The sequence below is a fragment of the Bombina bombina genome, chromosome 3 (genome assembly GCF_027579735.1).
Source record: "Bombina bombina isolate aBomBom1 chromosome 3, aBomBom1.pri, whole genome shotgun sequence".
NCBI classification, from domain to species: Eukaryota; Metazoa; Chordata; class Amphibia; order Anura; family Bombinatoridae; genus Bombina; species Bombina bombina.
Window position 1 is genome coordinate 694712602 of NC_069501.1, and position 16930 is coordinate 694729531.

The 16930-nt window shown below is 34.3% G+C and overlaps 1 protein-coding gene across 1 annotated transcript in view; it reads right to left on the reverse strand.

Annotated features, from left to right (window-relative positions):
• LOC128652486 (uncharacterized) overlaps positions 1-16930 on the reverse strand; it is an 868114-nt gene that overhangs the window by 102164 nt on the left and 749020 nt on the right. The window contains exon 93 of the mRNA XM_053705422.1: positions 7649-7805. Within this exon, the coding sequence (XP_053561397.1) occupies positions 7649-7805 (157 nt within the window). The remainder of the gene's footprint in view (positions 1-7648; positions 7806-16930) is intronic.

Here is a 16930-nt window from a genome sequence, read left to right on the forward strand (position 1 = left end):
TCACCATGCAAAAATGTTAAATTCAACTTGTTATCATTTGGTTTCGTTATAGACTCCATTCAAAGTCATTAGAGGCATATTTGTTTATATTTACATTTTTTTCCACTAAAATATTTGATTAAACAATCTAGGAGAGCATTCTATAAAAATATTCTGTAACCAAAGGGTTACAAGAATTGACAGGACCCTGCATCTACAAAATGGTTAATTGTACTAGCAAATGTTTAAGATGCATTTCTAATTTTACCACTTTACTGTATGTAGTACATGTAGCCACCAATAAGCAAGCACTATCCAGGGTACTGAACCTAAAATGGGCCAGCTCCTTAACTTTACATCCCTCCTTTTTAATAAAGATAGCTAAAGAATGAAGAAAAATAGATATACGAGTAAATTAAAAAGTTTATTAAAATTGCACGCTCTATCTGAATTGTGAAAGACAAAAATTGGGTTTAGTGTTCCTTTAAGCACAAATGAGAGATTTAATTCTATAACACCCTTTGTGTTACATCTCAAAATAATTATTCAATAAATATTGAGCCTCGCAATGCATTACAAGTCTAACTGCAATTTTTTAATAGCTCTGACGGCTAACAAAATCAATTTTAATAATTCCATTTTGGGTTACTTGTATCAATTGTTTTATTACATAGCAACAGGAATTAAAGGCCTTTGCTAGAGTTTCAGGCAGCTTGCCAATACCTACTTTACAGCAATAAAACACGCACAAATTAAGGCATCTCATGTGGAAAATTCATTCAACAGCCTCAAAAGCCAAATGAATGGTAATTACTTTGAACACAATGCGGTGGCAATCAAATCAGATTGAATCATGTTTTTAAATATACATCTACATTCTGAAGAACTGAGATAATAATGAATTATGAAAATAAATGAGATGGTTAAATGCTAAAGCTGTTGGAAAAAGATGAGGGACATTCCTGCAACACTAATGGGAATCCTTTATTTTAGCAATAATATTCTAATTTCTTATACAATATGGTAAACTGAATGAATGGAATGTAAATGCTTTTTTTCATAAGTTCTTGTCATCTTTTGGTGGAAAATCAATGCAAACTGAAAGGTTTATAAAAAATCTCATTATTATTATGGGCAGAAACAGAAACGAAAGTAATAGTCAATTAATGTGGGTGTAACATATGCTAAGCCTGGTTTGCATCCACTAAACCTCAACAAAGGATGGTAAGGGTTGATTATTGAGCAGACTCTAACCAAGATGGTCTGCTCACACAGATTCTTTAATGGTATTGTCAAGGTTAACCCGTAACCATTTAGGAGCAAGAATAACATTTTAGACAGGACTGTTTAGCTGATCATTCAATATTAAAGAACATTATTATGGTTTGAGTTATTTTGTACATTTTTTAAATAGTTTAACAACTTTTTTATTTTTTTACAGAAGTCAACAATTGTATCTATCAGTAATGCATAGTTAAAGTCCTTTAACTTCCAGTATAGCAATTTGTATCAATATTTCTTATTTGTCATGCCAAAATGTATATATTTAGGTACAGTATACTTAGGTAGTATATGGAATAATGTACAAGTTAAGTGATATCTGTCATAGTGAGTGATAAAAAAATGTTGGTGACGTGACTGGCTGCAAGGTACGCATGTGCTGGACCTGAGCATACCCCCTTGTTCTACTAGGGTATGCCATACCTAAAAGGTATACAACTTTACAATTCATTTTTGTAAACAAAACAATAAAAATTTCCATGTTCCTTTAAATTAGGAGTTTGGAGCACATTGCAGAAAATAAAAGTATCAGTATAAATCAAAGCAAAACTGGCATATTTGTGGGGTAAAGTGGTGGGCATAGAATCAGAACTGATACAATTCTGGAATTATTAACAGTGGAATATTGCAAGTTTGTTTGAGTAATACACATATTTAGTAATTTTAATTAAACAGAATACTGCGTTGCTCCACTGTTACAAAAACTCTGGTTAAAGTATAGTTTTCTTAGTAATCATTATTTTAAATTTAAATTTCCACGGATAACTGACCATTCTTCACATCCAACCTAATTACGCTAAATGTATCAGGTATAGGTGTACTGTAGAGTTTATGTTCAATGTACCCTATGAAGCTTTCTATAGTGGTCTTTTGAATTTTTTTTTATTTTTGGCTCTCAACTCTGCACTCTTATTGTGTCATTTTATTTGATTCCGTTTGTTAATTGCTGACATGGTGCAAGCCCCACTGATGCTCTGAGCAGCTGCAGTATTTATAATGCTGGTGCACTGAGAATATCCAGCTATACTTCACGTGCATGTTCAGAGAGAAATGTTAACACTAAAACAGTGATAACTTTTAATAGAAGCATTTTTGCCAATACATGTATATTGAGATGTAATGTGATGATGATGTAATTCATCTATGTGCATTTAAGTTTTTAATGGAATGACCCTCTAGTTATGGCAGTAGCACCTCATATGTATTTGTGAGTTTATTATGTTAATTGTCTAGCTGACTTAAAGAAATTATATTTTTCCACAGGTTAAATTTCTTCAAAAACTATTCACAATGGGAGCAAAGCCTAGATAACCTTGGGTCTAATAAAGGGTGTTTTCCTGTGTTAGGTATCCTAGCTATGGCCAGAACACTTTATCATGTCTTGAGGATCCATTCAGCAAGGTATTAATTTTTAGCAAATGAATTTAAGTCTTCTGGTGTGAAGATTCTTAATGAATCCAGGTCTAAATTCTAAATTCCTCCTGTTGGACCTCAGAAGAATTAAGTAGTTGAAACAAAAGAACTCAAATGTATTTTTAATATTGCTGGAGATTCAACAAAATTAGAAACATGGTTATCTGCTGAAAGCTCCCACTGACTTCAATTTGTGTTTTCGGCTCATTATAGCTTCAAGCGTAGCTTCAGAAAATAGGCCCCATAAGTCAGAGAACGAATATGCCTCTTTCAATCTAAGTTTAATGATGAAAATAGTTTTTTTTTTCTCTTGATACATTTGAAAAAGCAATAGCATCAAGAGTTTCTAATGCTTATCTCTGGCACAAATAATCACTGCAAGTTTAGGTTTACCTCCCTGACACAGTTTTAAATGAAAGATGCCGCCTATATCTACTTTTCGTATTATTTAATCTTGAAGCCAATGTAATGCTCATTCAGTCATGCATTACTTTGAGTGAATAAGTACAAATGGTTTACGTCTCAAGAGAAATACTGAACAAGCTTTGAAAAGCTGATTGTTGGAGGTAGCTTACTGATGTGTATACTGTGAATTCTGTTTTGTACAGCAGTGTACTGGAATAGAAATAAATCAACAGCAAATGTTTAAAAGGCAGCTGTTTCACAATCTCATAGCCAGTTTTTGGTGACAAAGCAATCCGAAGAGAGGAGTCTTAATTTTGATAGACCTATTTTATGATTGATTAATCACTTAACCAATGAAAGAAACAACACTATAAACAGAACAAAATCTGGGCCAGACTATGACATACTCAGAAAAGAAGGATGATGTAAGACCTTCCTCAGTTAGGATTAAAAAAGTGAAAATAGCCACAACTGCACTGAGGATTAATGTAAGAACCTACTAAATATGGAGTGTTATTGTCTTTAGATGGAAGTTGGTTTTATTAAGAAGAGCTTTTTAGGCACACCTCTCAATGTTTTCTACATAAATCCTGGGACAGAGAGGTGGAGGGGACTTGTAGACAGTGGCCAACCAGTATTTGGTGAGCAGAGCCATGACAGTAGGGGCAGTAATGTGGGTGCTCTCTGGGCTTGGCATAGCGGGTGTGGGAAGGGTTGAACAGAGTTAAGCTTGTTGTGGGAAGGTATTTGCTCTGACAGAAGAAGCTGCACAAGGAACAATGGGCAGACCTCCAAACCCAAAAGATTCAGGATGGTTGAGAGCTATGTCTTCCTTCTGTGCTGGAGGTGATTGCATTTCAGGTTATGTGGGAGACTCAGGAGCAAGGAATTAGTGTACATGAGGATGTTATCTTAAATGCTAGGTTTTTTTTGTTGGGCATCATGAAGAGGAGATATGTAGTACATAAAGCTAGCAGTACAGGTTTAGTTGTATTGCAGAACTAGTGTGGTAATAAGATAATTGTGCAGGGGATCCTGCAGATATTAGTGTTAGGGGCATATCTATCAAGCTCTGTATCGCTCTCGCCAGAAACACCAGTTATGAAGCAGCGGTCTAAAGACCACTGCTCCATAACCTGTCCCCCTGCTCTGAGGAGGTGGACAGACATTGCCACCCCCCTGCTAGTGGCCGATTGGACGCAAATCTGCAGGGGGCGCCGTTGCACTAGCAGTTCACAAGAGCTGCTGGTGCAATGCTGAATGCGGAGAGCGTATTGATCTGTCGGACATGGTCCACAATGTCGGATCATGTCATAAGTTTCATAAGTAGGACCCTTAATGTTAGTTTGGTCCTGTGAAGTTAGGGTCAATAGCAGTAGGAGAAAAGGTCCTCTTGAGGTAAGGTGTCAATAAGGGGTTAAAACAATTAAGAATAAGTGCAGTGGGGGCTGTAATAAGGCATTTTTGTGCATAAAGAGTCATCAAAGGTTCAGAGATACAAATATAGTAAAACATTGGTACCTTTTTATTATAGATACCAGTATATATTTAACTGATCATTTAACATTTTTAAAAACTACCAATACTTATGGGAAAATACTACTTTTTTTCCTACATTTTGTGGCCTACTAAAAATGTTAACCTCAACTTTGCACGTGGCTTCAGATGCCACAATTAAAATTAGGGTAGAAACAGCATATCAGAAGCTATGTTTAATAGTGACAGGTAAAATGCCCATAGCCCTTGAATACAATTGTAATTCTATTGTCCACCAGGATTTTAATTACTCATTCACTACTATAGATAGTCACAGGATTACCATTGTGTAAAAACCTTATATTATAAACGACAGTCTAGCTAATCTAACCCTGAATCAATAAATATCATAGTATATAGTATATAAGTATAGATTGTGGTTCACATACAGTAAAGCTCCTGCTGTAAGAAATAAATAATACTCCCATATGAACAACCTAAGAGACTTTAAACATTTTACTTTAATTGAATCAATTTAATCTAGCTGCAAATAAATGCAAGCTGTCAACATGTCTGTGCTAACCCTGCTAAGTGTTGAGATCTGACAGCAGTTGTATGGCAAGTGTAAACAGGGAGATAGAGCTAGCCTTTTTTTCACCTCCCTCTGGAAGCATTAAAGGGACACTAAACACCATTTTTTTTTCTTTAATGATTCAGATAGAGGCCCATATTTATCAAGGTCTGTTGGACCTGATCTAACAGTGTGGATCAGGTCCGAGAGACCTCGCTGAATACGGCGAGCAATACGCTCGCCGTATTCAGCATTGCACCAGCAGCTCACAAGAGCTGCTGGTGCAACGCCGCCCCTTGCAGACTCGCGGCCAATAGGCCGCCAGCAGGGGGTGTCAATCCACCCGATTGTACTAGATTGGGTTGATTTCCGGCGATGTCTGTCCGCCTGCTCAGAGCAGGCGGACAGGTTAAGGAGCAGCGGTCTTTGTGCTTGCTTATTAGTGGGTAAATGTCAGCCTCCAATAAGCAAGCACTATCCATGGTGCTGAACCTAAAATGGGCTGGCTGCTAAGATTTACATTCCTACTTTTAAAATAAAGATAGCAAAAGAATGAAGAAAAATTTGATAATAGGAGTAAATTAGAAAGTTGCTTAAAATCTCCTGCTCTATCTGAATCATGAAAGAAAAAATTTGGGTTCAGTATACCTTTAACCCTTTCCCCAAATTAACCATAACTTGAACCCTGCACACAACATTAATGGGACATATAGGACAGTAGTATTGTGGGGCTATATAGCCCCAGAATATTCCCGTGAAGTTGCTGCTCAAAAGCAGCAATCAAAAAAACAGTTTTAGCATTTGCAGTCCTATGATCAGCACCCTGTGCAAACAGCTGCCAGTTTTCACTAAGCACCTGTGCATATGCTTGCAAGTAGGGCTTTTAAATGCACCCTGGGTTCCAAAGTATCTTGTAATTTAATGTCAGGGCTGTATAGCCCTTTTATACCTTTAACTTCAATGCCCTTTTAAATTTATCAGGGAATTGAGCTACCACATAAACACTAACATGTCCCCTTGAAATTAACCGGAGCAATGCTAAAAATGTCTTTGCCATGGTTGACTAGACAAATCCTTTTTCTGATTTGTTGGGGGTAAAAAATATTGATTGAAGAGTAAATGTGGTTTTCCAGTCATTTTATATGGATCTGATATGGGTAAGGCTGATTGATGATAAAATGTTAAACTTAACAAAAAAGGTTCTTCATTATAGAAAAATATATATATACACATGTCCTGCTTATAACACACAGGAACTCTGTGTTGTCTTCCTCTGGCTTGGCTAACAGTCTGAGGCAGTTACCACAAACATTACATTAGAGTATATTTTTGCTGGAAAAGATAAGCATAACTGTCAAATAGTGGCCCAGATCACAGTCCAATAGAGAAAATTGCTTGGGTTAGGGTCACATGGGTAATGCAATGATAATTCATGCTCACTGTACCAAGAGTTGCACCAAAATCTTTAAAAACTTAAAGGGACATGAAACCACAATTTCTCTTTCATTATTCAGATAGAGAATACAATTTTAAAAATGTTTCCAATTTACTTCTAGGGGCCGATTTATTAAGATGCAGGCATAAATGATCCACTGTAGCGGATCATGTCCGCCCGACATTGCTAAATGCCGACAGCATACGCTGTTGGCATTTAACATTGCACAACCATTTCTAGTGAAATGCTTGTGCAATGCGGCCCCCTGCAGATTCGCTGCTAGTAGGGGGTGTCAATCATCCTGATCGTATCTAATCGGGATGATTGCTGTCCGCCGCCTCAGAGGTGGCGGACGAGTTAAGGAGCAGCAGTCTTATTAAATTTGCTTCATTCTCATGTTATTCTTTGTTGGAGAGATACCTAGGTAGGTAGCCTGCATAAGCCTGCAGCACTACATGGCAGAAAATAGTGCTGCCATCTAGTGCTTTTGCTAATGTATAACATTGTTGCAAAACTGGTGCCATATAATGCTGCAGACATTCCTAAGGTTACATCCCTGCTTTTCAACAAAGGATAACAATAAAAAGAAGACAATTTGATAACATAAGTAAATTGGAAAGTTGTTTAAAATTGTATGCTCTATCTGAGTCATAAAAGAAAAATGTTTTATGTCCCTTTAACACACACTAAAGTATTTTACTACTATTCCACTGGCACAATATGTATTATGGTATTTATCAAGTCTTAGTATTCTTAGGGTAAATCAATTTGAATCATTTGAATGTATCTGACTTTTTACAATCTCTTATCCCACTGTGCAGATAACTTATCAGACAGGAATAAAACCAATATGAGGTTCATTTATTAAAAAGTAGTCATTTTTATTTTATTTGTAATGACCTTTTTCTGCATTTTCAGACAGGGAACAACTCTACATATTTACTGCCTGGATAAAAAGCTGTTCCACTTGTAAAACAAGGAAGCACAAACAACACTCTGCTGTATGTACTGTATGGTTATTTATTCAGAACTTCCTTGGTAATTAATATATGGTGGATTTGTGTGTGTAAAAAGCAAATAGAACTTACTATGTCCTACTGGCAGCTTCCTCAATGGCCCTTGGTAAAAGTAGATCTTCTGCAGAATATTTTGCTAGCATGTTGTCAGACAACCATCTGGAATATTTTGTGGGCTCCATATTATCAGGTGGAATAGGAATGGTGAGATGACCAATAGTAAGTAAACCTGCAAAATAAAATAGGAGTTGAAAAAAAATAATATATTTATTGATCAAAGATTAGCAAGAAATGTTTTGTTTATTAATTGTTAAAATTCCATTTTTGAAACTTTGTAGCAAACCAGTTTTGCAAACTCAAAAAGAAAGAAAGGGGTGCCTCATAGTGTTATCTTGCATATTAAAAAACACACAATGGCAAAGAATGGTGGGCACTAAAAAATAATGCTATCAGGCAGGCTCACCTTAAAGGGACACTAAACCCAAAATGTTTCTTTCATTATTCAGGTAGAGAATACAGTTTTAGACAATATTCCAATTTACTTATATTGTTTAATTTGCTTCATTCTTTAGATATTCTTTATTTAATACATAGTGATGCACATGGGTGAACCAATCACACAAGGCATCTTTGTGCAGTTACTGAGCATATCTAGATATGCGTTTAAGCTGAGGATATCAAGAGAATGAAGCAAATTAGATAATAGAAGTAAATTAGAAAGCTGTTTAAAATTGTGCGTTCTTTCTAAATCATGAAAGAAAAACATTGGATTTCATGTCCCTTTAACAGTGGTCACCTTGCTGAACACCCCAGCAAAATGCTCTCTCCGGAATAACAAAAGGATAGTCAGATCCAAGAAAAGTTAAAATATTGAGGGCTAGATTACAAGTGGCACGCTAACTGCTGTGCATGAGCAATATTGTGTTTTTGTGCATGTTGGAAATAGCGCACATATTATCTCGAGAGCGCAACTGCATTTCACGCTTGTCGGGCTAACCCAGCTGAAACCCTCGCGTAAATGGTAGTGTCGTAAAAAAATGCACTAAACACAACATAAATAGATTTAAAAGTGCAGTTACACTCATACAAAACATTATCTGAAAAAATATTCAAATAAATATTATAATAAAAAAGTTATAAGGGTTAAAAGGTATATTGTATATGACAAGGTGTTTGACTGCAAAGGGCTATATATATGTATAAATATGTGTGTGTGTATATATATATATATATATATATACACATACATATACATATAGAGAGAGAGAAAGAGAGAGAGAGAGAGATATCTATACCTATATATATATACAGTATATATATATATATATATATATATATATATATATCACATTCCAGTGTTCTTCACATACAGGACAATTGTATTTTTAGTGTAAATGTGTGTATATATATATATATATATATATATATATAAAATAGAAGAGACAAGCACTCCAGACTCCAGTCACAAATGCCTGGGGTGCAACAGAAACGTTTATAACATTGAATGAAGACTGCACTCACCAGGACTTTTTACCAGAATTATTTCTTAAACAGTGAATTTTTTCGGGGGATTAGCCCCTTCCGCAGAAATACAAAAATATAGATACACTTACCCCAAAAAAATATTCAATAAATATTATAATAAAAAAGTTATAAGGGTTAAAAGTATATTGTATATGACAAGGTGTTTGACTGCAAAGGACTATATATATATATATATATATATATATATATATATATATATATATATATATATATATATATTGGAGTATATACCTTTAGGTGTAAATCTATTCCTATAAATATATAGGCATAGATATCTTTTTTACATTAGCAGATCACACATATATATATATAGAAATACATATTTAACAATACAAAATACATTATTTTCTATGGCCTAGATTACAAGTTGTGCGGTACGGCTATACCGCTGAAAAATTGGCCTTTGCGAGCGTAATATTCAGCTCGCCCATATTACAAGTTTCGCGGTACAGCTATACCGCTAACGTTTTAGCCTATACCGCAACTCTCCATTCCGCACTCAAAAAATGGCTTCTGAGTGTTGTCAGGGTATATGTGAATGTCAGTAGACAATACATAAATATATAATAAGATAAAATAAGTATGCAATCTATCAAATATTAAATTTGAGCATGCTCATTTTATCGCTGAATACATTCTGTGTATGGCAAATCTGAGGTCAGACATGAGATGCCTTTTCCTGAATACAGAACATTTTAGAACAAAGGAATTGTTTTCAAAGATTCCCTATCAGATCACCAACATATCATAGCTGTTCAATACATCTAAGAGAGATCAAATGGACCATTTGTTTCAATTAGTGAAAGCAGATTTCTTCAAAGCAAGCCTTTATAGTTTTCCAATTTGTAGGCAACAGTTGGTAGGTCTGGGACTGAACTCTTTCTTTATGAAAAGAAACAGGTTTTTCATCAGGGGGAACCACTTTGCATGCAAGAGTTGATTTTCCCCTGCTAAGTTAGACACACAGGATCTCCTGTTTACCAGACGTGGTGAAAAATAGCAGAATGTATACTTAAAAAGTCATATAAATGATTTGTCTATAATTGTCAAATCTATGTAAAATACTGAAATAACATATGTGTCTAACGCATAAGATACCTTTAAATCTAAAGTAAATATATAACCAGCTCACTTCAGAATAATAACATTGTTTCTTTCATTTCAGACAGAGGAGACGACAGTAAATTGTCCCAGAAATTATATAAAAATTGTGTTTTCCTTGCACTCAGAAATTATTAGAAACATTATATATACTGTATTCATATTAAGATACAATATAATGCCAGGATGTTGAATGCTTTGATTCTGTGAAGACCAAATAACAGTATAATTACTTTCTAAAATATGATAAGTAATATACTCATGTTTGGTCTCTATAAATACATTCTGGGTTGTAATAGATGGGGCATATATGTTGAACAGATAAGTTTATTAATACAAGAAATTATAGTATATTGAATAAACATTTTAAGGTGAGATATTAAGCTGCAGCAGTATTGATATTGAGATTTCTGGTTATCTGCTGCCCACCTCGTGGATTAAAACTATGACAGCCAAACGAGTAGACTGTTTAAAAAATATGCCAAACCAAATAGCCTATGAGATCTTCATATCCGAGAGTGAATCAGGGACAAGCATCCGAGGGGCTATCAAAATCTTGTGGGAATAAAAAAAAGGAGGGGCTATATCTTTGATAAGCACCCACAAAGACACTAAACAGATAGACAGACTCAAAGAAGCATTTTTTTGGAGAGGAAAATACACAGGCTTTGTGCCATGTATATTCTCTGCCATTTTGGGACACTTCCTTGAACTTCTGGAAACTGAATAACCATTTGGTTATGTGGTAACATATGGCAGTGACTATAATTTAATATTTTAAAGCAAATACATTCATTGTTGCTACAGTTAATTAAAGCTAGTAATTTAAAGAGCATCATTTGTATTGTAAGCTTATGTTCATAATCCTGTGTAGTTTAAAACTAGTCATATTTAGTGCTAAGTAATTTATTTGCTAGATAAAAGTCCTTTGTGTTTCATATCCCTAAGTTAGACTTATTATTAAATAGTAAATCTCTCTGGTGTGTATTAAGTTATTTGCAGCTATATATATATATATTTTAGAATTTGTTTTATTTCAGGTCAGACATATTGGCATATACATTGGCTGTTTGTCATAGAAGCCTATGAGATAGGACAGCCTGAAATCTTTCCAGGATTTTCATTGCGCCTGTATTACAAGTTGTGCAGTCCGGCTATTACGCTAGCATTATAGCTATACTGCAACGATCCATTCCACTATCAAAGACCAGTAGTTATGGATTTTGCGAAACAAAAATGTTTCACAAAACTCATAACAAAACTTTTAGAAAGTACACTAACAATCATAAACTACCTATTAAACCCTAAACCACCACCACTCGCATCGCCAACACTAAATTAAAGTATTAACCCCTAATCCGCTGCCTACCCACATCGCAACTACCTAAATTTAAGTATTGACCCCTAATCCGCCAACCCCTCACATTGCAAATACTATAATAAACCTATTAAACCCTAAAACGCCGACCCCCCACATTGCTAATACTATAATAAACCTATTAACCCCTAAACCGTCAAACCCCCACATTGATAATACTAAAATAAACCTATTAACCCCTAAACAGCTGACCCCCACATCGCAACACACTAAATTAAACTATTAACCCCTAAACCTAACACACCCTAACTTTAAATTAAAGTTACAATATAACTACCTTAAAATAAATAAAACCTTAGCTTAAACTATAAATAACATTACTATTTTAAAAAACAAAATAAACTAAAAATAAAAAACCTTAATTACAAAACTTAAAAATCCAAACACTACGAAAAAAAAAAAAAGATTACAAAAAAGTCTAAAATTATGAAAAATAAAAAAATATAAGATTACGAAACATAATAAACAAAATTATCCAAAATAATAAAAATAAACATAATCTAATACCCCTATAAAAACAAAAAAGCCTCCCCACATTAAAAGGGCAATCAGATATTTAGTGCCCATTAAAAAAAAAAAATCCCTAATCTAAAAAAACCCACCCCAAAAAATAAAATCATCCAATAGGATTTAAGCAGCTCTCATCCTATTGGCTGATTTAAAAATTTGCAGCCAATAGGAATGCAAGGTACCCTAATATAAAAGGGGTACCTGTCATTCAATCTTCAGTGTGCGGCGGAGATCAAATGAAGAGGAGATTCTGTGTTGGACATCAGCTCAGCGGGCGAACATTCTCCACACCACCAGGATGAGGAAAGAAGATGCCCCCGCGCTAGATGAAGATGTCACCACCTGGAAGAAGACTTTACTCCGCCTTGAAGAAGATGGATGTGTGGACTTCAGGGACGGTGAGTACAATTTTTGTGGTTAGTAGGTTTTTTTTTTAGATTAGGGCTTTTTTATTTTTTAATGAGCACTAAAGAGCTTTTAAGGATAATTTCGTTTTATTATTTTTTGTAATCTTAGATTTTATTTTTCGTAATTTTAGTTTTTTGTTTTTTTTCGTAGTGTTAGGATTTTGTTATTTTGTAATTTAGGTTTTTTAGTTTATTTTATTCTTTAAAAATAGTAATGTTAGGTTTATTTATAGTTTAAGCTTAGATTTTTTTATTTCACAGGTAAGTTTTTATTTATTTTAAGGTAGTTATATTGTAACTTTAATTTAAAGTTAGGGGGTGTTAGGTTTAGGGGTTAATAGTTTAATTTAGTGTGTCGCGATGTGGGGGCCCCGGCGGTTAAGGGGTTAATAGGTTTATTGTATTGTTGGCGATGTGGGGGTTCAGGTTTAGGGGTTAATAGGTTTATTTAGTATCGGCGATGTCAGGGGTGGTGGTTTAGGGGTTAATAACTTTATTTAGGTGTTAGCTATGTGGGTGGGAGGCAGCTTAGGAGTTAATAGGTTTATTTAGTGTTGGCAATGTCGGGGCGCGGCGGATTAGGGGTATTTAGACTAGGGGTTTATGTTAGGGTGTTAGATTTATAACAAACTTTCTTGTTTCCATAGACATCAATGGGGAATGCTTTATAGCGATCGCCATTCCGCAATTGCAGGTGTTAGTTTTTTTCTAACACTTTTTTTCTATTGATGTCTATGGGGGGAATGGCACGTCAAGTCAGGACTTGGCTTTTGTGCGGTATGGAGCTTAACGCACCATACCCCGCAACAAAAGAAGTTTTTTTTGTAACTTGTAATGGCAGCGCTATGGAAAGTGCTGTACCACTAAATTATTTACGTTATTTACACACCGGGTTTAGTGCATAACTTGAAATTTAGGTGTATGTGAAGAACATAGGAATGTAAAAGATGCGTAACCTAATTTGTGTTTCACAATTTAAGTCTAACGCAGGCTCGGGTTGATGCATATTAAGAGCTAAAAATCTTACAACGCGGTATTGAAATATTAGTAAACATTATTATACATAGACTAAAAAATGCTAAATGATCTATAGAATATATATATAATTCCATAGAATTAGTCTGATGAAGGGGTGAGATCCCCAAAACGTTACTACACTTTTATGTGCCAATAAAGCACTTTTTTGCACAAAACCAGTGAGTGCATGCTATCTATGGAATTGTGATTTGTTTGCCTGCACACTGCTAGTTGATTTTGAAGGTGGGAGTGCGCTCTACTGAATTAATTATATATATATATATATATATATATATATATATATATATATATATATATATATATATATATATAGATATATAGATATAGATATATAGATATAGATAGAAAAACCAATGGTCCTGGCACTTCTAAAGAATTAGACATCTAAAAATAATCATAAAGGAAACATATTTATTGAATCCACTGGATTAAAAGCATATACAGGATATACCTGTGCAGTAAAAGAAGACAATAAGGGGGTAACCAAGCCCCTCAACATCATGAGGGAGTTGTTTACCCCATTATTGTCTTATTTTACTGCACAGGTATATACTGTATATGCTTTTAAACCAGTCGATTCAATAAATATTTTTCCTTTATTATTATTTTTGGATGTGTGATTCTTCAGAGGTGCCAGGACCATCAATTTTTCTACTTGTATTTAGGCCTTGCAGGGGCCTTTTCCTGGAGCACCTGTATACACACCTTTCTGCATCACCCTGGGACCTAAAGAAACGCCACGGTAAGAGACATTCTGTGTTGGAGCATCCCGTTACCTCTTATGTCTATATATATATATATATATATATATATATATATATATATATATATATATATATATATATATATATATATATATATATATATATATATATATATATATATATATATATATATATATATATATATATATATATATATATATATATATATATGTTCCTTTATAATTCACTGTTTGTAATAATGATCTATACTAATATTGTTAAGCCCTTTACTCTTCCTAAAAGATTATTGTTCATTCTTTCTTTTAATATTGCAAGTCTAGTGGTTTATAAAAAGAAGAAAAATCCTTTGATGGTAAAAAAACAAACAAAAATAAAACAAAAACTACAAAGTTTAAAGATTTCAAGCAAAAAAAATTGCCACTCAAATGTTTACAAATTACACTACTGTTTATATAATATAGCTCTGAGCATGAATGAGCTTTTATAGTGTGTTCAAACGCAGTACTGTAGGTGTTTCATCTAAAGCTTGTAAGAAAAAATAATGATAGTCTTTCAGACAGTAATTTGTTATATATTCCTTGAAAGCAATACAATTGAAGGCTGAACAGAATGTAATGTTTAATGCCAGGCAGCTTTCCATTTCAGAAAATGGATTCCAAAATTGATTCCTCAGTAAGCGTGTTTAAATGCTGACTGACAGAATCTCACAAGGCTAGTAAATCTGCCATGTGTTTTGTTAAGTACTTAATCATTTTGAGATATTTTCATATTACTAGAATAACAATTGACTGTTGTAATGCATTGTGTATACATTTTGTTAATGACGATAACTCTGAAAATGTACCTATAATATAACTAATGGAAGACTTTAAACTAAAAATAACAAAATCTGCAAAACAAAAATGTTTATTTTTATAGAAAAGGTTAGTAAAGACATAATTAACAAATCACTGTATGTTGAAGAGTGAATTCTTGCTCAAGTAAAATGTGATATTTGGCTCATGTTGCTGCAATATGGAGTTACGAATATTTTAACCACATTTCTTTTATCAGATGATTTGGTATCTTCCAAAGTTTAGAAATTAAGGCCTAGATTTGGAGTTCGGCGGTAAAAGGGCTGTTAACGCTCCGCGGGCTTTTTTCTGGCCACACCATAAATTTAACTCTGGTATCGAGAGTTTAAACAAATGCTGCGTTAGGCTCCAAAAAAGGAGCGTAGAGCATTTTTACCGCAAATGCAACTCTCGATACCAGAGTTGCTTACGGACGCGGCCGGCCTCAAAAACGTGCTCGTGCACGATTCTCCCATAGGAAACAATGGGGCTGTTTGAGCTGAAAAAAAACCTAACACCTGCAAAAAAGCAGCGTTCAGCTCCTAACGCAGCCCCATTGTTTCCTATGGGGAAACACTTCCTACGTCTGCACCTAACACTCTAACATGTACCCCGAGTCTAAACACCCCTAACCTTACACTTATTAACCCCTAATCTGCCGCCCCCGCTATCGCTGACACCTGCATATTTTTTTTAACCCCTAATCTGCCGCTCCGTAAACCGCCGCAACCTACGTTATCCCTATGTACCCCTAATCTGCTGCCCTAACATCGCCGACCCCTATATTATATTTATTAACCCCTAATCTGCCCCCCTCAACGTCGCCGACACCTGCCTACACTTATTAACTCCTAATCTGCCGAGCGGACCTGAGCGCTACTATAATAAAGTTATTAACCCCTAATCCGCCTCACTAACCCTATCATAAATAGTATTAACCCCTAATCTGCCTCCCTAACATCGCCGACACCTAACTTCAATTATTAACCCCTAATCTGCCGAGCGGACCTCACCGCTACTATAATAAATGTATTAACCCCTAAAGCTAAGTCTAACCCTAATACTAACACCCCCCTAAGTTAAATATAATTTACATCTAACAAAATAAATTAACTCTTATTAAATAACTTATTCCTATTTAAAGCTAAATACTTACCTGTAAAATAAATCCTAATATAGCTACAATATAAATTATAATTATATTATAGCTATTTTAGGATTTATATTTATTTTACAGGCAACTTTTTAATTATTTTAACCAGGTACAATAGCTATTAAATAGTTAAGAACTATTTAATAGTTACCTAGTTAAAATAATAACAAATTTACCTGTAAAATAAATCCTAACCTAAGATATAATTAAACCTAACACTACCCTATCAATAAATTAATTAAATAAACTACCTACAATTACCTACAATTAACCTAACACTACACTATCAATAAATTAATTAAACACAATTGCTACAAATAAATACAATTAAATAAACTAGCTAAAGTACAAAAAATAAAAAGAGAACTAAGTTACAAAAAATAATAAAATATTTACAAACATAAGAAAAATATTACAACAATTTTAAACTAATTACACCTACTCTAAGCCCCCTAATAAAATAACAAAGCCCCCCAAAATAAAAAATTCCCTACCCTATTCTAAATTAAAAAAGTTACAAGCTCTTTTACCTTACCAGCCCTGAACAGGGCCCTTTGCGGGGCATGCCCCAAGGATTTCAGCTCTTTTGCCTGTAAAAAAAAAACATACCATACCCCCCCCCAACATTACAACCCACCACCCACATACCCCTAATCTAACCCAA